This window comes from Ornithodoros turicata, chromosome 1 (genome assembly GCF_037126465.1).
Source record: "Ornithodoros turicata isolate Travis chromosome 1, ASM3712646v1, whole genome shotgun sequence".
Taxonomy (NCBI): domain Eukaryota; kingdom Metazoa; phylum Arthropoda; class Arachnida; order Ixodida; family Argasidae; genus Ornithodoros; species Ornithodoros turicata.
In genome coordinates, this window is record NC_088201.1 from 16,352,256 (window position 1) to 16,377,109 (window position 24,854).

At 47.1% G+C, this 24,854-nt stretch overlaps 1 protein-coding gene across 2 annotated transcripts in view; it reads left to right on the top strand.

The window, feature by feature from the left end:
* Positions 1-5,176: 5,176 nt before the first annotated feature.
* LOC135397252 (uncharacterized) overlaps positions 5,177-24,854 on the top strand; it is a 121,942-nt gene continuing 102,264 nt past the window's right edge. For both annotated transcript variants that reach the window (XR_010423621.1, XM_064628706.1), the window contains exon 1: positions 5,177-5,322. Coding sequence is in view for 1 of the 2 variants with exons in the window: in XM_064628706.1 (XP_064484776.1) it covers positions 5,214-5,322 (109 nt within the window). In the remaining variant the exon portion in view is untranslated. The remainder of the gene's footprint in view (positions 5,323-24,854) is intronic.

A 24,854-nucleotide genomic window follows, 5' to 3' on the forward strand; every position in this document is an offset into this window, starting at 1 on the left:
CCACCAAAATAATAGTTTCTCGTCACCGCCGTACTCCATTCAGCAAACCGTGAAAGAAATCCGAAAATCGACAGGGTACGAGTTCTCATCGTCTTGTTCCTCGCAGAAGCTTCCTGCATACTAAACTTTGCAGATCTTAGACGAGTGTTGTTTGAGAAGTGCACTGCATTCACGATTCAAGATGCGCGGTTCTTATGTTTACTTACGGACATGTGAACGCTTCAGCAGTGCCAACGTCGTCAATATTTACTGCTCGTTTTCTTGGTATTCTCAACGTGCTGATGATTGGCAATTACCACGTCTGACGCTCTAGAGAGAGCGCTAACCCTAGGATACAGCGGTAGGCACGCCGTTGTGTCTTTAGCACCTGTTGCGTCCCTTGATGGGAAAACCAACGTGTCACAAGCGACGTGCTAGCGTTACACAGACTCTTTCTTCGGTTATTGATCCGCGAACAGATTCATGTTTTCCATAATATGACTCCTACCTAATGAGTGAGGATGGCGTTTTGCTCAGGTATATTCCCCGGGCAGATGATGACGGAGCTTCTCCGTTCAGGGTGGTGGTATACCACGCAATTTACGTAAGCCTTATATACGCCATTTCTATGACTCGACCTTGGCAGGTCACAGCAGCGGCAGGAAGACTTACCAAATGTTATGTCGTGTGGCGACATGGCCAGGAATGAGGAAGGGTGTAGCGAAATATGCACAGACTTGTTCGGTATACCAAAAGGCGAAACCTCACGGTGGACTACCTCTTGAGCGATTGCAGCCCGTGCCGAGCAACAGACCCTGGCAAATCGTTGTTTGCGATGTTATGGGGCCATTTCCCCGCAGTCCACAAGGTAACCAGTACCTGTTAGTGATAACAGACCACTGTACAATGTGCTTATACAGAAAGCTTTTTCCGCTGAGGACGGTCACCTCGCGTAAGCTTTGGGAACGACTCCTGGGAACGTTTTCTCAGTTTGGTTTTCCCTCACAGCTTATCACTGATAACGCCTCGTACTTTACGAGTAGAGTGTTCTCGGACTCCTGTGCTGCTGTATTAGACACAAGAGAACGTCTCCCTATCACCCTCAGGCTAACATTACTGAAAGGGTTAATAGGAATCTGAAAATGATGTTGATTGTATTTACTAGCGAACATAATCGTGAATGGGATCTTCGCCTGTCTGAACTCTGGTTCGCTATACGCGAACAACGGTTCATCGTTCAACAGGTTATACGCCGGTGTTCCTGAACCTGGGTCGAGAGATGTCCTCTTGGTCTTTGGTACACTACACCAGACGAACCTTATTCCAGCTTTGCAGAAGACCTTCGGTGCCGACTGCTTGACGCCCCGCTAGGACAGCTTGAGAGAATCTCGACATAGCCCGACTGGACCAGGCGCAACAGTACAATCGCCACTGGAGGAACCTGACGTTGAGCGTGAATGATCGCTCTCCTCAAATTGACACATCCGCTCAGCGACGCAGCATGCACACTAAAACATATCACACCTTTTTGAGTGTAAAGTTGGAGTTTGATAACTCACACCAAATTCGGTGTAAAGTCAGTAGGGTGTAAGAATCTACACCCGTTAGAAGGGTGTAAACTGAAATATTTCTTACAACATTGTGGCGTAAAGTTGGTGTTTGATAACTTACACCAGTCCTGGTGTAAAAGCAGTGGGGTGTAAGAAATTACACCCTTTAGATGCATGGGCCGATGGTGATCTGTACATCAACTGCAAGGATGGGTACAGTCAAGAGCCATCAGAGGAAGCTGTGTTGGATAGCAGGCTACCATTATGCGTGGATCCACCAGAGGACCCACAACCATGCGTCTGGTGGAAGTAAAATGCTGGCATGCAAACAGAGAGTTTCTGACTAGACATCACACTGAGAGTGTCACAATAAAATGTGTCACTACTGGTATGCTATTGCATCACATTTTTTATTTCAGCTCCACATGCAGAACATTATTAGTAAGCTGTATGACTCACTCCTTTCATTGTGTGCGCAAGCGGCCCTGTATGGAGTCTTGTAACATTGTAATGAATTTAAGAAACTGCAATGCACAGCTTGCAGGAGTGCTGAAAACTGAATGCAATTTTTTTAGTACTGTTTTTTTCTTTTCTTCTGTTCTTAGCATGAATTTTTACAGCTATAATGATACCTCATTTATTTCCATTTTACGACAGAAGTTCGCTATCATTACCCTAATTACACTCTGTAAGAACCCAGGGCAAACAAATTTCATAAATGAATGAGTAGTGGTGTACAGGTTCGGTCAAAAACGTGCGAGCAGTGTCAAATGGAAATGGAAACCGGAAATGGGCACTTTCACTTAGGGGTGGATGGCTGACATTGGCCTCGAATGTGCATGGAAAGCAGCCTTATCGCAAGTGATAACAGCCACTGGCCCCCTCTGATCAAGTGGACGTCCCTGTTTCGCAGGATGTCGCTCCGCAGAGGGTTGACGCCGCTCGTGCGTTTCCCAAACTTTTGTCTCAGTCGGTACACCATTTTTACACCAAGATAGGTGTTGCTATTTTGACTGTGGTGTGTAAACTGTACAGTACACCATCTTTGCACCTGGATAGGTGTTCTGCTATTGGCTGTAGGGTGTAAATTGCAAAATACACCCCTTCAACACCTAAATGGGCGTAAATATTCTTAGTGTGACGAGGTTTGGCAGCTTTCCTTGCTGACAGATGGGAGGCCCCTTCGTGATATCTGCCCGAGCGTCAGGGCCCACCTACAGACTACGCAGCAGCGCTGACGAAGAGGAAACAGGTCCAGTACATGTCTCGTACCTGAAGCCCTTCTACCCCCGGTCTGAGAACGACAGTCTCGTCGGCGAGCCTCCACATTTGAACACCCACGGACAACTTCCGAACATCGGGTCGACTCAACGCCGTTACTGGCTGAGGCCTCGGGCAACCCCTTAACTATATCATTTCACACCGGTCGTTAGTGTCTGATGCTCTGGGGTAAAGTCATGGAACTAATGGAAGCACGTTATTACCTTTCAGGAGGCGTGTATGCCTCTTTCAAACCCACCCGCGTGCTTTTCATTCCCACAGATATGGCGTACCGGAGACCGCGGACTTGCTCCAGGACCTCGTCCATATCTTCCCGGGACCTAAGCAGCGCCTCCTCCAGATTCCATCTTACCGACAATCAACACCCACGTACTGCAACAATCGCTACGTGGACCGTAGTGAACCAACCAAACGGAGTTCCGGTCTCCTGGATCTCCAGGTCAAAGTGGTTCCAGCAGCCCCGACCCTTGCGTGGAGCTGACCCTGCAACAGTTCCACCTCCCTTCCAACACAGGACTCTTGAGGCCCGTGATCCCGCGGACCCCCCGCAGCCCATTTCTGAGGAAGAGAAACGGCTCCTCTGTTCTGTGCCTCTTGTCCCAGAGGTACACAGGACTACACACCTCCGAAGTAGTCTGCATCGCCAAAAGATGGCACAACAAGCAGAAATCGCGCACGTGCACAAACAGTGCAAGCCGCAGTAGACACACTGCGCCCGTTACAGCCGAAGCTTCTCCGTCCTCCCCTTCTTCGCCTGGGCAACAGGACGTCATTTTAGACATGCTCGACGACCTCTACTAGGAAGGAAGTCCGGCTTCGTCTTTGAGAGGGGGTGGGGGGTAGCCACCGAGGTGGCAGCTGTGCTGAAAATGTGAAGATGTTGATGAAGAGGGAGAAGCCGGAGCTCGCGCCGGAGGCGAACAAAAAGGGATCACGCTGTCTGCTATCCTCTCGTTTGGTGGTCATTCTGGGCGCTGCATATCTCACACCATCTTTTTCTCAATCATCTCCTACGTATAATCTACTCAGCGTTTTTTATAGTGTGCTAAATTATCGTAAGTAAATCAGTGTTCCGTGGCCTATGAGCTATGGCCAGTGAGCTACGCGTATACTATGCGCCACTTTTGGCGAAAAAGGAGGAGGATCCGCAAGCCTGTGAGCGGAGGCCCGTTCACCATCGTCTGGGTTCTGTTCATCGTCATCTGGCTGAATGGTTCGTTTGCCAGAAGATTCTAGACTTCTTGTGTGGTTTGCTCTTTGTGTGGGATAGTCTGGAAAAATGTAATAAACCCTTGTTATGAGTTTCAAAGTCTTGTCTGGCCTCTCTTCTCTTAGCCTATCGGCAAAGGGCTTGGAACCCTCAGGTGGGATGAGATTCCCATAATTCCCATAATAGCTACCATCATTTTAAGTGCGACCGATGAAAGCATGTCCTCAACGGGGATATCGTGTTTGTGCCAAAGCAGGTGTTTGTGAATATTATTTGAATGAGTTTTCGCCGAGAAACTTTCTTCGTAATGAAGACAGACACAGAGATAACACGCTGTCTTAAAACGGCGCACAATGGAGACTATACAGCAACGAATGAGGAGACACAGAGTAGCCTGACGTTGATAACAAGTTTCGATAAAATGACTAGCAAAAAATGACTTGGGCCACCGAGATTATTCAGCTTATAGAAGAGTTCCAAGCAAGTTGAGGTATACCTTCTCGATTATCTGATTCGAAGGTTTTGTAACACAGCAAACTCATGGTCGCGCGTTCACTCACAGCGAGAAGTTTCGTAGATAACTGTCGACTACTTGAAGCTGGACCAAGAGCAGCTACTAATTTGCATCGATAGTTGCGTTTATTGGTGAAAAAGAAAAATATGGAGATGTGAGTCGGTGAAGTAACCCTAGAACACGTATAGAAGAGAAAGTAGAAAAACAAAACAAATGCAGCTCCAAGATATCCAAAAGACAAAAAAAAGAAAAAAAAAAGACAAGCAGGGTTCAACTAATGGCAGGGCCGCCTTTTGGGAAACAGTCTTTGAAGGAGTTCCTCAGGTTTCATTTTTCATCCAAGATGTTATGTGCACGTGGGTAACGCGCGAAATAATAATAATAATAAAAGAAAAACGCCATGTGACAACGCGCCCTGCAATCAGTACCTTCGGCAGTGCTGCGGCACGCGCTATTGTCCTCGACGCTGCTCGCGCGTAGAGCACTGGCAAAGCTACTGTGTACGACACGAAGAATTTTGTGAACGCTCGTGTAAGCGGGCCCTCATGTGCAGAGTCGCAATCTCTTACCCGCTCCCCTTCAGAACGATAGTGGTGACGATCCGTTTTCTCTACTGATAAGACTGCCGCCGCTGTAGACGTTACACGTGTTCGCCTGATTCAACTAAGTGCAGACCAAGATGATTACATTCCTAGAGTCTAACCGTGGCAGCACATACGTGTGGTTGAAATGCACGCTGTGCACTGTGTGTGTCCTGCTTTCTGGATACATGTCCGATTTGATTCCAGGTGAGTAACTGCATGCACGGAGTGTATGCTTGACGGACAATTGAGGAGGGCGGTTCAAGGCTAACCGGGGCATTTTGCTGTAGCTCTGTATGTGCGGCGTTAGATAGCGGCGTAACTTCTACAACTAAGACTCGTGGATGTCACTCACGCCTGTAGTGGATTTGTCCACATAGTTCATGCACGATGCTACAGGGAAACACGGCGCCTACAGAGGTACAGTGGCGCGCAGACTTGCCTCGAACAGCGGAGCGCGTGTCATCGGGCGCTGATAGACGGCTGGAAACGAGATCGGGATGATCCACTATTCTCTTGAAGGGACGGTAGGTACGCACAACGGATGCGTTCGCCGCACCGCACCGTTTATCTGACGCATCGGTTGTCCGTACCAACACTCCCTTCAACGGGATAGTGCATCATCCCAATCTCGTTTCCAGCTGTCTATTAGCGCCCGATGACACACGCTCCGCTGTTCGAGGCAAGTATGCGCGCCACTGTATCCTTGAATGTGGAGCAGCGTTGTATTATGAAAGTTCCCTTGAAGAAGAAAGTGAAACCCGATTACATTTGGCGCAAATCACACGCACAGGTTGCATCGCTTTGTTAAACATGAGTGTTGGTAGAGACGATCATACATGCGCACTTGCTGTACAGTGTGTACACGGCGATGTCTGGTTCCAAAACGTTCATATTGGAGCAAAGGCTGTGTGTCATCATTTTGGTTTGTGCTGTTTGTGGTACAGCAGTTCTATGCAGAGCCAGACGCGAGGCCAAGTAGGCCAAAACTTTAGCCGGAAAGTTTCCACGCGGGGGGCTACGACCCAGTAAAATGATTACGTTCTGAACCTTCTTATTGGCCACCAGCTAAACCGTTCGTGAGCCGTTTGAAGAAACACGATTCACTAAAACTCGCTAATGTCTCTACTCCGGTCCAGAACTACGTTCCCACTATCGGGCGAACGTCCGCAACGGCGCAGGTAATGGCAGAAAGGACACTTTACTCAGTGGTGACGGGGGGCCCGCTTTCCTGCGCCGTCCAAGCAGACACTCCTTGCGCGACTGACGACCACGGACGGCAGTGACCAACCAATCAAAGCGAAGAAGAAGACGAGGGTCCGTAGCGCATGAAAACAAACGATTGCCGCTCGTCGTTTCCCGCTCCGAGAGCTCCCGCCCGGAAGTGGGAACGTAGCTCAAGCTTGATTGCTGCGCTAATTGATACACAATATATCTCCTCCCTACTCGCCACCAGGGATCCCGGCTCCCCCGGGTTATACGAGGCGTAAGTCCACCCATGTTGTTTTCCTTGGGCCGCGCTCGGAGCTGTTTTTCACTGTACGATTTTTAAATGCGATAGTATTTAAAAATCGTCGAGCCGTAAAAATCGAGGCACTTTTGGGCCTCCGTGAAGCGTAGCGTCAGTGGAGAGGGTACCTTTCATTCTCGCGATGCGCTATCTCCCCCTCGTTTGTTTCTTTATTGGGCGCCTCGGCTGATAAACATTTCGGCGGGCGGAGATTTAGCAGATTGGAAGGTCTTTACGATAGCGGTTCCTAAAATATCATAAGCCAAACACCTGATTCCTTTGAAGTGGCTGACATCATGTTGTGGGTATTTGGTTTGACAGCTTCCTTTATTCTTGGAAAGTAATTGTTCCGAGGCAGGAACATAGAAACAGACAAACACAAACCTCTTTCATCTGTTCCTTTATTGTATCGTTTTCGCAGAGCGCTTGCGACCTTTGCTGCTCAAACCTTCTGCCCTGCTCAAAACTTTCTAGCGTCTGCACAGTCCGTTTCATTTTTAGGGAATCCGGGAATCTGTCATTTATCCTTCTGTACAATAGGCAGGTCCCACGCTTGTCCTTGTTGTCAATAGCCAACTTCGTCAGAAAACGGTTCCTATACGTATTGCCAGGTGAATCCCCAGGGGATTAAGTACAACAAAATCCCGGCATTTATTTCCTTGGTCACCAACGTAATACATACGCGCCAGAGGTTGATAGACCTGAGCTGACATACACGAGGGATTACGAAGTTTTAGGTCAGAAAATATCAACAAAGTTTACTTGGGTTCACCAAGGTTCACCAAACATTACTTGACACCAAGAACTTGCAAATGAAAGATATGCTTAAGATGGGCAGATGAAGTTTATTCCTTTCATTTGTACGGCCACGTTCAAAATACACGTTTCACTTTCTGCTAATACTGAAATACTTTACAGAGTATCTTAAATACTTCTTAGAGTATTTAGTAGTCTACTCAAATTACTTTTAGTTTTGAGTATTTTGTACTCTATTTTAAATACTTTTAACGTGGAGTATTTACTATCTCATTTTAAATACTTTTGCACAGTATTTTATACAATTCTGCCAGAGAGGCAGCATCATTAGATGCTTGGTTGGTGACGTCACCACCTTCGTACGACATCCCGCCGACGGGAGAGGAGATATCCAAGCAATTTTGTCGCGCTGCGATGTGTTGTGGAGGGCTGTTGCTGCGACATCTTACGCCAAAATCCGACACGGACCTAAGTAAATAGAAGGAAATGTGCTTTTTTCTTCACTCTTCTGCGCTAGACGTGTGACGCGGAACACACAGCCTGGCATGTTTAGAGTATACGTATTTCGCATATATTCCCAACGATCATAAGCAATACTCCGTTTGTGAAGTCGTGCACGAGAAGCTTTCGCGATTAATATTTTAGAAAAAAAAGCAAAGAAAGAAAAAGAAATGGCGACGTGTTGAGTTTTAGCGATTTATCGCTAAAAAATTACTTCTCGTTTCAACGCGGCTTCCATATTTTTTTCTCTCTTTCAGCAAACTTTCTGGATTTACTTGTCAATGGTAACTTTGATGGGATGTAGATATTGTAAGTAACGCAGGTTTTTCCGCTTGCTGGCATAACACATTGAAGTAACAAACTGAATGAAACTGGTGAGTGCTTTGTCCCGTCTACTCTGTCCGTGTCCCGTTTTCCTTGCACTCAGGTGTTTCTTCAGTATGTCTCGGTTACTTTAATTATTATACTTGATAATTACTTGTAATAATAAAGAAAAAAAATGGCGTTCCTTCACGAATTTTTTGCGGATGATCTACCGAACAGATTTTTGTTCTGAAAACGGTTTTGGTATCTGGTGACCGAAGAGATCAGATGTTCTCATCGGAGCAACTTCGTAGCTTTTATAATTAAAAAGTTAATTATTGAAAGTTAATTAAGACATTGCCTTAGGAGTCTGTTAGTGCCCCCCTAGGGAGTGCCCTTCAGCATATGCTATATTGCAATTGATTTCATCTCGGAAAAAGTGATTGATATATTTTTAAAAAATCTGTTCACACTTAGCGTGGACACCCTGTATTTCTGTGCTTCGGAAATTTGTGGTTCTGGAATAGCGCCGGGAGGGGTGTGGGGAACTTCCCGTGGCTCAAGTCACAACCCGTAGTCATTACTGTTTCCTCGTGCAGCCTTTATGAAACCACAGTTAGGCATAACAGTTTCATGTGGTTGACGGTGGTCTGTTTTACGCTGATTATGATGCCAGGAATTTTTCGTCATATTTTTTGTTTCGTTCTTTATGAAGGGACTTATTTAACGTTGCCCATTTTTACGCACCTTATTTTGCAATCCTCTTACATTTTCCATGCGACGGAATATCAAAATATGGAGCTATCGCCATCACCGTGGCACCCTTAGAATGATTGTTGCAGGGGCGAATCTCCTAGGTATGGAAAGCACTTTCGGCCGTTCGGTCACAGTTCTTACATGGATTACGCCACGGGGATATTTTTTCACAGGCGGCGAGTGACGCGTGTCATTCGGAGATAGAGAAGCGCGCGGAAATTAAGCGCGCGGAAGGACTGAAATAGCTACCTGTGATATCACTTCTTGCAACTTTGATTTCGTCACTGGTTATCCTTTCCCATACTGCAGTCAATCAAACCTTCTTCGCCTCCGGAAGACGAGATCCTTTAAGAGCGCTTTTGTAAATTGAATTGGCGCAGTGATAACACACCATCCAACGAAAATGCTTTGGGTGGCCGCTCCAGTAAACTGCTGAATGAAGGTTTCGAGAAACCCGAAATTGCGTTTCTTCCCTTTAATGGAGCGATAGAGAGAATTCAACATCGTTATTGGACGTGCCTTTCAGCAAATGCACAGACAGACAGACAGACAGACAGACAGACAGACAGAATACAGATATCGTTTGGTCAGTTGTACTTTTCAGCTTGAATTCATCATCTATTTCGTACGCGACTTTACAGACGAATGTCGGCACAGTTCCCCCTGAAGTCGGCCCAGGACGCATACTAACATCTCCTGTCCCACATTTCTTCCTGTTGTCCTTTCTCCACCCGTCCTCCTCTGTATGCCGCAGTTGCTTCCTTGTGCTAACACGGAATAAAAAATATGTTCTGCAGGGTAGGACAGAAAGACTTACACGCACATACAGACAGGTACCAAAAGTTTCTTTCGTTGCCTTTTTCATTTTTATTGCGTCTAAAACAGCAAGAGCCCAAACTCTGCTCTGAGGTGTTGAGCGTGCAGGTTCTCAGTGCAATGCTCGTGTTTCGTGTGGAAACGCTTTGCTTGCTTTCCGCTATGCCGAGAAGCACTATATTTAGCCACACCACTCGCCAGGTATTTCGCTTACCTACACATAAGTGTCATCCGGATTTATTGCTCGTAACGCCGAGCGGAATCACGCTGTTTTGCCGCGTAGCCCACGCGGAAGAACCCTCCTGGTAAACGATGTTTGCCGTTGGCGTTGTTTTATAAAAGCTGTTTGAGAGATAGAATGGCGTGCGCGCAGATGAAGAACCGTCAACACAGGGCGAACAAGAATGAATCAAGCAAAATTATTCACCCTATTGGCATTCGAAGCCGTATTCGCTGCTTGCTTCGGGACGAATTCCGGAAAGAGAAATGGCTACATGATATCAAAAAGAGCTTTGTTCACACTGACATTCGCGCTTCGGTGTTCAGGATTCGTTATATTTGTTGACACCGTACAGGCGATAATGTTATAGCTTTCGTACGACTGCTGTGAGCAAGTTTGATTTACACGAGCGAGCGTATGTCCAGTTTTGTACAGTTTCTTGGACTCCTACGCAATCCCGCATACCAGCGCTATAGGCTCTTCGATATCTTATGACTTTCCTAAGAGCCAAATGCCTACTGGACGCTTGTCCTGCTACCTTCGCGTGCGTGTCATGCTAACTCAGCAAATCATATCAACGCACATGCACTGGGGTAGGGTCCCCATGACATCGTCATTCATAATTTAGTTGTCGTAGTTGTTGTTGGATTTAGTTAAAATTGAGAGACACATATCACGACCCATAGCAACTCCCTGAAAAGATCATAACAATAATTATATATGCATTCAAGCAACTGGGGCGAAAAGGTGCTGACGCCAGGAATCGAACTGCCGGTAATAGAATCGCGTTGCTTGAATTCGTTAATTTATGGGCGTTTGAGGCTTACGTGTTTATGCCGTCCATATTTGTGGCCTGCCTCGGCTAATTCTCGTTGTTTACGTTATTTATGCATGCAGCTTTTCTCTTTTTTTTGTCTCGAAAAGAGGGAACGATTCTACTGCATATAGAGCTAATGCAAGCATGCCCTCGGTCTTGTAACGAATGATGAAACCAGTCGTGAAATCGTCTTTAACTGAAAACAGGGAATGTGCGAAAGACGCATTGCACTTAGCTGAATACTTCCAAGTGAAACGTAGATAAGCCTGAAAAGTGTTCATTCTGAAACAAAAACTTCTGTCAAGTGTCGTCTAAGTAGATCATGCTCAATCTCGCATGCGCGACCACTAACGTCAGATTGACCAGGAAACGTCATCTAGAGGCCATGTGCCCTTCTTCATGTTCAGTTTTGGCGCGATAATGGGCGACGCTATTTTTATGGTCACGTGTATGATGACGTCAGGTCAGGACTTGTCGAGAATGCAGTCCGTTCCTCTGACACGCTGTCGTCCATGGATCGATATGTGGTAGGTCGGTGAGCCACAATGGTCGGGACCCAGCTCGCGTGGCGTAGTGGTTACGATGATCGCCTTCAACGCCGAGACTGGTCTAAGCCGAGGTGACGCGGGTTCGAATCCCGACACCGGCTGTGCTGTCTCATGTTTTCCCTAGGTTTTCGCGCAGACTTTAAAGACGAATGCCGGCACACTTCCCCCTGAAGTCGGCCCAGGAAGCATACTAACCTACTGTCTCCCACTTCTTCCTGCTGTCCTCCCTCCGTCTGTCCACGTCTGTGCGCCGCTCATAGCCATAGTTGCTTCGCGGCGCTAACACGAAATTAAAAACAAAACAAAAATCGGTGAGCCGAAGTGAAAATAGAAAGAACATCATGTCTTTAAAAAAACCGAGGAAATGTTTTCTGCAGTTTAGATGACGCCTTATCATGACAAGCAGACGAGATAGGTTGGATGGGAACAGAGATAGAACATTTCATACAAAACAGAATTAATTATTTCTATACGGAAAGATGCACATATGGGAGTAGACATTCTTCCCAGAAGTCCGATAGCTCCTTTCCCATAATGTGATTAGTTCAGAGGCACGCCTCAACGGCGCGTAAGACAAGCTGTGCTTCATCGACCACTTCTTCCGTTTTCAGTCTGTATTGTAGCAAAGCTCACCAACATGCTTGTCAGCGTTAGCACAACATATCTATTACTAGAGCGCACACAGACCTAATGTAGCGAAGAATGGCGAGGAGAGGTGACGTGGAAATTAAAGCGACATTTGCGGTGACCTGTATTACCAGCGGAGCAAAACGATGCGAAATGCTCATAAATAAATAAATAAATAAATAAATACAGGTACCAGAGGGAAACCAGTGAGCTCTCCGCCAAGCAAATTCAACCGCACAGCGTAAGGTAACAACGTCGCAGAACTCGTTCTTGCACTTCGTGTAAAAGAGTGAGTGGTATACACGAAAACATCAACGCAAGCAAGTCTATGCTGTGCTTGCATTTCCGATGAGGGTTGTATCCAATATACGAAGGGTGGTTCAATAAGTAACCTTGAATAATTTATTGACGACCAATGAAAATGAATCTTCTAGGATACAGTATCGTTTTTCTACGTAGTCCTGGCAGGTGCGTCGTCGTTCGGGAAGTGCCTGTATTCCAGCAGATAAGTTTTCAGGTCTGGTGCGTAGCCATTGATGCACCGATTGCTTGACATCTTCGTTGGAACCAATCTTCCCACAGCCCAGGTCCTCCTTGGAATAGCCGAATACGTGATAGTCCGGCGACGCGAGGTCAAGCGGACGCGGAAGACACTTAAATCAAAGATCACGGATGACTGAAGTAGATATACGTGACGAATACGACCGGGTGTCGTCACGGTGGAGCAGTGCACTCGTTGCGAGCAGTCCACAACGTTTTGTTCTGACGGTGGGCTTCAAATATGCTGCCAGGAAATCACAGTATGTTTCGTTGTTCATTGTTTAACCCCTAGGCATTCAATGTTCAAAAATTGGACGCTGATGATCCCCCCCAAAAGGGGGAGGGGGCTTCGACAGCTTCGGCCGCCACGGCAATGCGCGGGCTACCAGGTCCTGGTGAGTCCAACACATTTGTGTTGCCTCCTGCGAACTTACGCGTAACATTCATGCACTTGCTACAGTGAATAGAATAGAATAGAAATAGAAAAAAAAATGGAAACGTAGGTCGCACCGCAGTGATATGCAGGCACTACCATACTGTGCCTTCATGCTACGGTGGATGTCAATGTGTTTCACACTTTCGATCACAAGTAAACGGATAACTGACCGTTGGTCCTCCTTGGTGCAAACCTGAAGCGGGTCAGCCATTTTAATCAGTTGTTGCATGCTTGTACGTACCACGCGGAGGTCGTAAAACGCAGCATAAAGAGTAGAAGACCTGCGCTACGTAGTGCAAAAGCCTGAGTCACCAACACAATACTTAACCTATGTTTGTGCCCAGACTCAGGCTTTTGCACTATGCAGTTTGTCCACCGGCTGGCCTGCATCTACACCATAGTGTGGGACCCGCACTACCATCCTCAGCAAGAACGTTATGTATGAGATAGAGTTCGGAATTTTAATTAAAGCTTGAAGGTTATTTACTGAACCACCCTCGTAATTTGAATATGTCTGGTTTGTGTTATGGGTTTTCAAATAACTTAAGACAGAGTTGCACATATTATTTAGGGCCTTTTTTGACGGTACCGAACTGTGTTTCGTTCCCATTGCTTATTGGCGAATTCCACTGGTCGTTGTAGTGCACTGGCTTGAGTGTACATGTTACACTGGTTGCTTTCGTTCGTCGAGTTTTATTGGTCGTTCCGATCGTTTCTATACTGAATCCGCGCATGTACACTACGCTGCGCTGCATGGAAACGACCAGCGGAATTCGCCATGTGTGGGTTCAATCAAATTGTTGCGCAATGACTGTGCACAAGCATTTTTGTGTTTGTGCATCGGACCAGTCAACTATTATTGGGTAACGATAGCTCATACCGCGGCCTCTTTCTTGTACAAAGGATGCGATCAGAATGGAAAACCACAAATGCTTGGAAAGGTTTACATCCACCACACGGCAAAGAAGCGCGGGTGGTTTTCCGTATCGCGCCATAACTGCGCTTCCACTGCGAACGTGTCTCGTATTTCCTTTCCTTTACGACACACCATAACTGTCTAGTGCATAATGAAAGACGTCTCCTATATTAGTAGCTTGCTTGCTATCAAGTTGAAACATGGTTTTAGAGATACCGCAAGCATAAAACTATTACATGATATTAGTTTCAGTATGCATTGTCGTGTGTGCTGCCTCTCAACGGTGGGTAATAAATTAAGTTTGCAGAATTGCGTGAACAAAGTACACTCTAAAAGAAGGATAACTGTCCAGAATCAGGCTACCATTGCACAGAATGAGAGCGTTATCAGTTGAGCGAGTGAGTAAGAAGAGCGAGCCGTACGCTTTCCTGTGACCATTAACAGAAACGCAAAGTGTCACAAAATGACCTATACGTCTACCATTTTCAACAAATCAGGCGTGAGTACGCTATCATTCGGAACGATGGTTTGTTTTTAGAGTGCAATGCTGGTACATTAGGCAAGGCTGTCCTCATGATTCTGCACGATTAATGTGCCATCAGCAGTGCCGGATTTACCGTGGTGAGGTCCCAGAGCAGCGTACATGGTGGGGCCCTTCTGCCTAGTCAGTACTTTTCATAGTGCTTCATAAAGATAAATTGTGGCCATATGAGATGCCTGACGTCGACCCCGATATTCCGTGCGATATATACATGAAAAATTCAATGTACAGTAGTTGGTTCGTTTATTGCCACCCAGATCCCAAAGTGAGTACTTCACCTTGACTTTCAGTTTATATATTCTAAGATCTTGTATCTACTACCTTGCAATATGGAGAGCAATCTCTACATTAGGGAAGGAAAACTTCCTTCGCTCCTTTCTCGATAATCAGCGTGTATAGGAACTGTTCTAGGGCCGCCGACCTCGTCTTGCAAAAATGTATCAGCACAGAGACCGAAGTGTACTACCTCGCGGATGCCGATTTCTCCAAAGAGACCAAACCCTGACGACAGTTCTTCATACGCAGCCAACCATTGATCAAATGAAGCTAGAAACTGATCAACGGCCGGAAGAAAGTTCTTTCTGCGGACCTTCTCTGTAGGGCAACTAAACCGCGCTTCCGGGGCAGTTCCTTAGCTTAATGGCGTCAGCCGTACACTGCATGGTCGATTGCACTTTCTTACTGCTGTTCCCCCGTTCCCTCGTTCCAGTTAAATCTTCCCCAACCATGCGATAGTGATGGAATGCTTCACGCCCTCAGGTCGAAGCATGTCCAGGTCGCTGTAGGTCAATCTTTCGATTTTGTAACGTTTTGCTGGTTTTGTCCACTCTGCCTCAAATATCGTCCCAAAACGTCGCATAGATTCCCGTTTCTGATCAGTGACACCGCCGGCTTTAAAGCGCACTTCAGCCATTTCATCTCGATCGCTAGCAATAATTTCCATCGTTTTTAAGAAAATACAGTAACTTCTGACGGCTCTCACAGCATCCGCTCTGCGGGATCACCATGTACTGGAACGGCTGCTTTTCTCAGAAGTCGCCGGACATGCATGGTGACAGAATATCAGTTGTGGTGAGGTCGCTAATCACCTTGTGTCTATGCGTGGATGCTGTACTCGTATACCTACTCGGGGAAATCGAAAAAGGCAACAGCAGTGCCGCAGCACTCTACTGCTAATTTTGCCACCAGGTTCGAAGGGTGCGCTGAACAAGGTACCCACATGGCCAGAGAATTTTTCCCTCATACGAGCGTTTGAAGACCTTTGTACTTTCCACTCATGCATTGGAGCATTGTCGTAAGACTGCCCGAGACAGTCCTTCATATTTATGCCATGTGCGCCGAGTAAACTCACTGAAGCTTTGGACATGCCGTCAGCCTGATGCCCCTGGTCAGGCATGAACCATACACGACGGACAGTAACTGCAGTGATGCTGAAACACGCAACAGACGAACACAACACAAGCCTCAATGTGCCTAAGAACATGAACAATTGAATTATGAGTGAACCGCACGAATCTTCCAAGAAGGGGGGGGGGTATTTTCGAAGTGCATGGAAGTTCTTGCCGCACATGTGATTTTGGTGAGAACCTAAAACCGTATCGTTTACAGAATAAACAGTGACAGTTGCAGTGGTGGGGGCCACGGGGCATGCGCCCCGTCTGCCCCCCCCCCTCTTCAATCCCGCACTGGTCATGAGTAACACACAAATCAGCTGTACTAACACCATATTAGCCTACACTCTGAAGATAGAATCCGCATCCCGTATTACCCTTTCGCCTGACTTCCTGTACGTTGACCACAGCTCACTACACAGACCTTTATCAATCTCTATTAATAATTTTCTACGCGTGACCCCAGATATCTTCATCCATCGTCGTCGCATAGTCGCTGTCCGCAATGGTGGGTGGCGAATCAGCGCAGTAATGCTCCTTTATCCTTTCCTATTATTATTCAGTTGATCACCTCCGTGTGCTCTGAAATTGATCTCCAACGGCGCTCTCTGTGTGTCGCACGAAACCTTCCTGAAAAGAATTGAGCGTCCCGCTGAAACAGTGATGAAGGTTAAAAAAAATTCTTAGTGGACAAGTTGCGCACTCAATCTTTGAACGAGTTCCTACGAGACCGTTGGCGGGAGTCGTGGGCCGTTTAAGGTGTCCTCCGAAGGAAAGAACGTTCTAATGGTGGATTGATGAATGATGAACACTCGTTGAAAGGAAGTGTTTCTTACATCACTCTTGGTGGAAGGCAGAAGAAAACTGAATGCAATTTTCTCTTTTGTTTTACACTCTCCAGAATTCGAGAAGTCGCGAACAACAACAACAAATAGATCATGACGACGACGTGGGGCGTTTCACCGCTGGAAAGCAGTACTCTACTTCATTACATGTGAGACATTAGATGAGTAATGTGAGGATGAAGTGAAATAAGTTAAGTACGAGTCGTTAACGGAGCAGCGGAGTGTCCACGTGGCTGTAGAACAAAAAGAGGATGGAATGACGAAAAAATCGCTAAAATGAGCACCCAGGGTCACTGGCAAACAGAGTATAACAGTACAGCTGAAAATGCGGCAGCAGTTTTATCTTCCAGAAATTCATAAAACGTATCGCTGACAAGGAACGTACCCTATGGACAGCCTGATGAAGAAAACCATCGCATTCAACTGTAATAACGCTTACGTAACTGTTTTCAGTTGCCTAAACAGCGCCTGCTACGTTTCCAGTTCGCCATTTTGAACCGCCGGTTCAAAATTTTGCCGGTTTACCGGTTTATTTGCGGTTCCTGCCTCGAACATGTATCCGCGGCCTATACACGACCACGTGACGTAAGCAGGGCTCTGAAGTGCATGTCTTCAAGAAAGAAGGAATTTTGTAGGTTATTTTAGGAGAAACACACATCAGTGGTGTGCTGTAGCTATGCACATAGGGCACAGAGGGGCTGACTTAGGAAGGCGGATTCCTTACATTCCTCAATGTCTGTCATCACCAAATGGGTAGATTTGGGGGAAGCTACATGGAAAAAGAGATTACTCCTTCTTCAAACGAACCCTAGTGAAGGAAATTAACCGTAAGCGCCTTCATGGTTCCGTCTCCGTGATATTATACTACCATAAATTCAGAGATTTGCTCTAGCATTTCTGCTCTGCGAAGTGGGACGAGCGCAGTCGATACAGCACCTCAATATGCCGCCGTAAGCGCCTTAAGTGCCACTGCCGGGCGGGAGCCCGTAATGGCGCCCGTAGCGGCAGAAACGTCACTTGGAGGACGCTGTATGCCCGTTCTCTGGCGCCGTCCAAGCAGTCACTCCTTGCGCGACTGACGGTGGCGGACTGCAGCGACCAACCAATCCAAGCGAGGAACACGACGAGGTCCGTGGCGCATGAAAACAAACTATTGCCACGTAGCGCGCTTGGAAGTCTCGCCCTCGCTTACTCCGCCCTCGTCGGTTTATCTCGAGAGAACGGCGAACTTCGTTGTGGACACTCTCGCCGTCCTCCATTCGCCGCTCCCCGCTCCGAGAGCGCACGCTCAGCAGTGGGAACGAAGCGTTAGTGGACCGTTGATAACGGGCTTCCGAGGTACCGTTTCTGTCACACTCAATCAACTGATAAGATTATGAGTCATGCACATTGCGCGCTCCGCGATTCATTGGCAAAGTTTCGAAATAGCAGTGTTTCGCGGGTAGCCGGCCTATCGGGCAGTTGCGAGCAGAGTCGCAGCGTCTCGACGATGTCCCGACGACAGCCCTGTATGACCGCATTGTTATTGCGTTCAAACAGAAGTGTGTTCGCGGATTGGTCCGTGTGTTAAAGTGACTCTGCGCGTGTTGTGATGTTTCCCGACACAAGTATCATCCTACGAACAGTCTCTCCAGGTCGGAACTGGAATGTAGTGGTGAGCTCACGCCTGAAGAACACTTTTGAGCGCCGTCGCATTTTCAAATGCAGTGACAACGGAGACAGGACTCGGTGTCGATGCGACACAAGCATTTCCCGTTTCGTTGTAGCCTTTGATGCACAGCAAGCAACGAAAGAAGATACTCATCGTGAAATCGCATGCACTCATGTGAGCGTCGCACGCTTCTAGGAGTAGACTGTGTGTGTGTTTTGCGAGTTCGAACTTGGATTGGTTGCAGTCTGTCAACGAACACAACGCTTTGGGCCATGTACGCACGGTGCATATTTGTGTCAGACTTCTGAGTCACCTGAGTCGGTGCACCAAATAAATGTGTATTTTCTCCAAAGTTTGCCTCAGTTCTTTTGGAATACGGAATAACGAGCGTCAGAGATGAAATAAAATAAATGATGATAAATAATAAAACAATAAAAGCCGATGATAGCCAGGACCTGCCGAAAGGCAAGCCAAATTGAGAGACTCCTGATTGGCCGAATGCTAAGCATTATAGTTCATTTTCATTGGTTGCATGCCTAGTGTTGCTTGAATTATCTCAAACTATGGGTTCTATGAGGAGCTGTGGGGGCCTGGCGATATTACGTCACTTTCAACACTTTCACCATGACCACCCCCTTGTCAACATGCACCAAGGAGGAGGAGCGTTCTTTGGTCCGGTTTTTAGGTGCAGAGGGCGTAAAGACCGCAGATATTCAAGAATGCTAAAGCAGTATGGAGACGCCTGCGTATTAGTTCGACAGGTGTGCGAATGGCACAAAAAGTTTCAAAGCGGCGTGTCAAATCTGTCTGACGCACCTCGCTCCGGACGAGATCACACTTTGACAACCCGGACACAACCTCTCGTAAGTTGAACGGCTCATACGCGGAAACCGGCGTGTCACCGTCGCCGAAGTTGCTGAGGAATTGAACGGCAACATTATGAAACCGAGGGAGATGATTTACTTCGACGCATCATCACCGGTGCGAATACTGGATTCACTGTATGAATTCCATTCACTGTACAGGGTGTTCAAAATTAAGCTTTCACTAGCACTTTATAACTAGGCGAACAAAAGAAAAGTGGTCATACCTTTTCTGTTCCTTGAGTAAGAAACAGGTGCAAAATAATTAGCAGCACCTGTTTCTTATACAAGTAGCGTAAAGTTATCATCCGGTTTCTTGTCATCGCTGTGTTTGCGTAGCGCTCGTGAAAGCTTAATTTTGAACACCCTGTATTTCCATATTATGAAAACTAGCGGTAGCTGAGAAAGAGTCTGCCATCACCCATATTTGTAGCGGAAATACTTTTTCCGTTACCAATTTAAACTGTAGCGCGATCGCTACTCCGTTACTGAAAAAGGTTGCGAATACGGTAGGGGCGCTACTAGTAGCGCACATTGCGTTCACTTGGCGCGGCGCTACTATAGTAGCGCCGCTATGTACAACACTGCCTGAGTCTGGGGAGACATGCACAGAGGACAGACGCAAACTGACGAGACGAGACTTAAAGCAGCAATGAAGCTTCATTCCAACTCGGGGATGTAATCAGGGCCAGCGAGGCAAATTACGGGCCCAGGGAATGAGTCCTGCACGGGTCCCCCACCCCACATCTCGATGATATAGTCTAAGTATTGCTTATTTATATGATTACGTGCGTCTGTCGCTGCTCAAGACGTGTCCATCAAGAATCAGTAAACCGCATGTATCGGCTTAGTCCCTAGTGCTAGCAACCTTCGGGCCTTGGGTAAGGCGGCCCCCTGATGAGGCCCGCGCCCCGGGGCTCCATCCCCGGTTGACCCTCCTCTCGCCGGCCCTGGATACATTATCAACAACTAGCAAAATCTCCATCCGGGACACCAGCTTGCTGGGTTCTGATTCTTGCAGGAATACAGCTGTGAAGTCGCCTACAGAGCAACAAACACCTGGATGCTGACACCTTGTCCCATTCATCTGTTCACAACCTTTTTAACGTATGTATCTTCCTTTCTTACGAGTCTGAGCCTCTTCGCAGATTTCAACCCTCAACAAGGACGTCGTCGCAACGTTTCAACAATCTTGAGACTACAGAAATGCTCGCCATTCAGGAATTTCGGCAGTCATCACGTACCTTCGTTCTCTGTGATTCTATACTACTAGAATAATTTTGATCCACTCGGAAGCATACACATGATTGTTGTACCGCGTCTCCTCCGCCTCGACCTCCTTTTGTGACAAGTTTAACGGCGCAACCTGTCGCAACTTGGGTTTGTCACGTTTGTACGACAGGCTCACACGACGTTTTTTTCGGCCTGACATACGACGGTTCATTCTAAAGTACGAAGGCAGAGTGTATTTCAACGTCACTAGCAAATGACATCCTTCCACAGGGATTGCTGCAGCAAATACCTTCTCCTCTGGAGCCATTCAACCGTGTCAGTGTCGACCTTGAGGAACCTCTTTTTTTTCAATGACAACCGGTGGGCCACAGTTTGCGTTGGGCGCCATACTCGGTACACACCCGGGGAGATCTTAAGTGAGGCAGGTGCTTCGTTCCTGTCAACTATTGTTTCCGACCTCCTGAAAGTTTGCCACATGAAGCGTGAGCACCTTCCTCCTCCTGTTTGCCAGACCGAGTGATACGACCTTGCATCGCCTGCATTAGTGACGCCTATTGCAATGGGTACGTCACAGAGCTGATAAGCCGTGTTGAAGAAACCCGTCAGCTCGCGTGGCCGGACGCAGTGCTGACTCAACATAACCAACGGCTGCATTACGGTATTGCCCACACGACTGTCGAGTACCACACAGGAGACGCTGGACACAAGCCACCATCCTTAGTCGTCTTCAGGAAAGGACAACATTGTGCACGTTCCGCGCATCATACCCTATCACACTTCCTCGAACTGATCAGGATGATCAATATACCTTCGCGGGGAGCTTAGGGATGCTCTGGGCGCCAGCTGACCACTCGCGCAAATGCATTAATAAAGTACGTAATCACAACCTCTTCTATAGGACTACCATATACAGGGTGTTTCGTTTTTTCCTATTTGTTATATTTTTTAAATAAAAAATCTGTGATAGTAACGCTGATGCCATTTTGCCACGCGAGTTACGCAGCCATGCGGACATCCTGTAGGAGAGCCTATGCAACTAAGACGGCTAATAAGTTAATTCATGAACGTTATTCGTTAATTAGATGTGTGCGAAATGCGAGATAGCAGAAATGGAGCCAGCCATAGTTCAAATTCATCGTCCTTATTAAACACTCTGGGAAGCGAGCGTACCTTGATATATAAATTACCAAATTTGGCTATGCAATGAGCCGAAACCAGAACTGCGCACTTCTCGAGCCGAGAAACGACACGACCTTCGCCTTACATGGACCGAAGAGCGGTCTATTTGACCAACAGATTAGTGCCTACTCCAATCAGCTCCATCGCTCCAAAGTACGTGGGCCTCACGTGGAATGCCAGCCGCTCCTTCTGCGCTCGAGTAGTGCGTAGTTCTGGTTTTGGGCTCATTTGCATAGCAAAAGTTGACAGTTTATATTTCAAAGTACGTTTGAACTCAGGGTGTTCAACAAGAACAAGGGAGTTCAAGAATGACTGGCTCCAGTTCTGCTATCTCGCATTTTTCCAGAAGACATCTAATTAATAAGTTAATTTTAGCTAATAAGTCGTCCAGTATTTACAAACGCGTTCCGACAGGACGTCCGCTCGGTCGCGTAAGCCGCCTGCACAAATGACATCCTTGCTGCTCTCACGATTTTTTTAAAAATTAGAAACCCTTAAAGATAAAAAAAAGCACACACACACACCCTGTGTTGACACTACATGGTAGCGGGCTATGAGAGTTAGCAGCTTCCTACATATGGTGCATGACAATTGCTCAATGCAAAGACAACATTCTGTTTGTGCATATAAAGCTCTGAACGAGGTTTGATCCTGGTCAATTCCAAAGCTGTTGAGAATCGCACTGCAGAGATTAAATGCGAAATGTGCGAACTCCGAAGTCTACTCTGCAAATGGACGTGTTGCAAAGCAGTTGAGACGCCGCTCCCTAAGCTGCTTGTACGCCTTGCGGCATTAGAATCCGAAAGCTAGAAGGAACGGGAACAAACTCAATCCACTACACCAGCCCCACGTATTTCAGGGTCATGCTTCACCTCCGGTAGTGCCACCTTAGTGTCAACATTTAGAAGTTTCGTGCATAAGCACTGGAGAGCTTACGACGTGGCGTTTGCCAGATCATGTTGGCTAAGTAAAGGATTATGTTGGCGATGATCGCGTAGACGGGCAGCCACAACACGTTTGAGAGAAGGTATTTGCTGAATATGCGCGCAGTTTCCTACTCATGCATCGACCGCTTTCCGTTCTTTCGATTAGTTTTATTTTGTGTGCAAGCCACGTTGCTGATACCCGCGAGGGATGGAGGACGCGAGGGATCAACAACATCTGGATTATTGTGTAAGCAGCGTGTCATGCTAATGTGGGCGCGCTTGCAGAATGTTAGCTCGCACCGTGGTAGAAGACGGGAAAAAAAGAACAAGTTGAAGGAATCATCCAGGGAATTGCCGACATACAGTGTTATAGTTTTGGCTTACGTGTAACCGGAAAATCGTCCCTTTCGAAAAAAGGACATTTTGCTGTTGGGCAATAGTGCCTTCTTTGAACAGTATTCTTAGAAACGGACGTTTTCCAACGAATGTCCGCACAATTCTCTTTGATTTCGACCCGGGACCCAAGCAGCATGCTGCTATGTCGGAAAGCAATAAGCTCGGTAAAGAAACGACTTACCTCTTCCATCGCTAAGAATTCAGTTCTGATCAAGTACTGATACGCATTCATAATATCTTGCAGGAATGCGTGAATGATGTGTCAGGGACCCACACTGAAAGGAAAGCTTTTCGATAGCGTCACCTGTTTACGAATTGTTCAGCCTGGGGACCTTCGTGAAACACTCCGTATATGGACAATTATTCACGCGCTGGTAACGGGGGATACTGAGCTGACTGCCTGGCAAACACAACGCGCTTGCGTGTGCTGGTGGGGGTATCGAAACCACACCACTCTGATTGGGCGGTCTGGTATGCAAATTAGTGGTTCATTAATGAGCACCATAATGGGCGCAGTTATCGATGTAATTATTTTATATAAAGGAAAACATTTCACCTGCTTGCGCGCTGTCACCATTCGGTATAGGTGCCACTGTAGCGTGCAACATCTCGCGCCTGCGCAGCAACTCATTTGACGAAACCATTTACGTAATCCTTTGGCTTTCTTGCTCAATTTCTTAGTCACTGAATCGAAGAGAACCGATAGCACATTTTAATCTTGAATTCTTGGCTGTATGGGTCCTTTAATCTCGAAGACCCCAAAACATCTATAGTGGAGGTATACACAACAAGTCTCCAGTAGCCGCAACGAAAGAAAACAAGATTGTAGTTCCGTTTTCCGAAACACACGCGCTCGAACAGCGCATGAGCGCATGGACAGATGCATTTGTTCAATGGCTGCGTTGTGCCATCGCTGCTGGTGCAACTTTGTTGACTTCACTCGCTTGAAGCCTTCGCTCCTCCACTGGTTCCGCGTTTCGGCTACCCTCACGCAAATGAAAGACGTTAGCAAGCGGTCACACAGGACTCGACGGTTGGAGGATTCCTTCGGTAATCCTCAACAGTGGAACCCCGAGCTGGATTCCAGATCTCATCGTATCTATCACTTGCTCTTTACGACTTCAACCGACACCGAGCTGCGGTTAGGAGAAGGTTCCGTTACAAGTCAGCATCCCACGTTCGTATCTTGAAGCCTTTTTGCGACATCAGATACCATCAAAGACGTGTTCTTAAAAGGCGCTCGGACCAGCGCTGTCTATATCAGCGTCTAGCAACGGGGTACCTACTCAACCGCTCTTAAGTTATGCGGCAGCTGCTGGGCTATAGCGGACACACAGGAACTTTACGCAAGTTAAGCCATGGTTCGTCAATGTAGCGAGTGAACTATCCCGCAACGAATAAGCTCAAACAAGCGACGAAGTCCTCGAACTTCACGGTAGCTACTACCTTGGCACTTAGTGCTGCCAGCTTTCTATGTTTTCATCTTTCTCGATTTTCTGGCTATACCAGCAACAGTCCTATTTCTCTTCAGAGCTGCCGACTGTACACTCTGCGCATGTCAGGCCTGTGCAGCCTTCCGGAAGAGTCACAGAAGCCCCTGTACTCAACGGCCCAGCACTTGACCTGGTCAGTCACACGCACACGCACACACACACGCACACACACACACGCACACACACACACGCGCGCACACGCGCGCGCACGCACGCACACACTCACTCACACACACACACACAAACAAACAAACAAACAAACAAAAAAGCGAGGTAGTTGGTACAGGTTCGTTAAGGAACAACGTTCACTTACGGAATTCGGTGAACAGTAATCAGTAATCAGATCGAAATGCTGATCAAAATCAAATTTAAAAAGAAGTGAATATTTAAAATATAAATGAAGCCTGACAGCGGGCAATTCGAACTGCAACTCGTTAAGAGCAACGCACGCCCTACCACAGAGCTATCGGGTAAC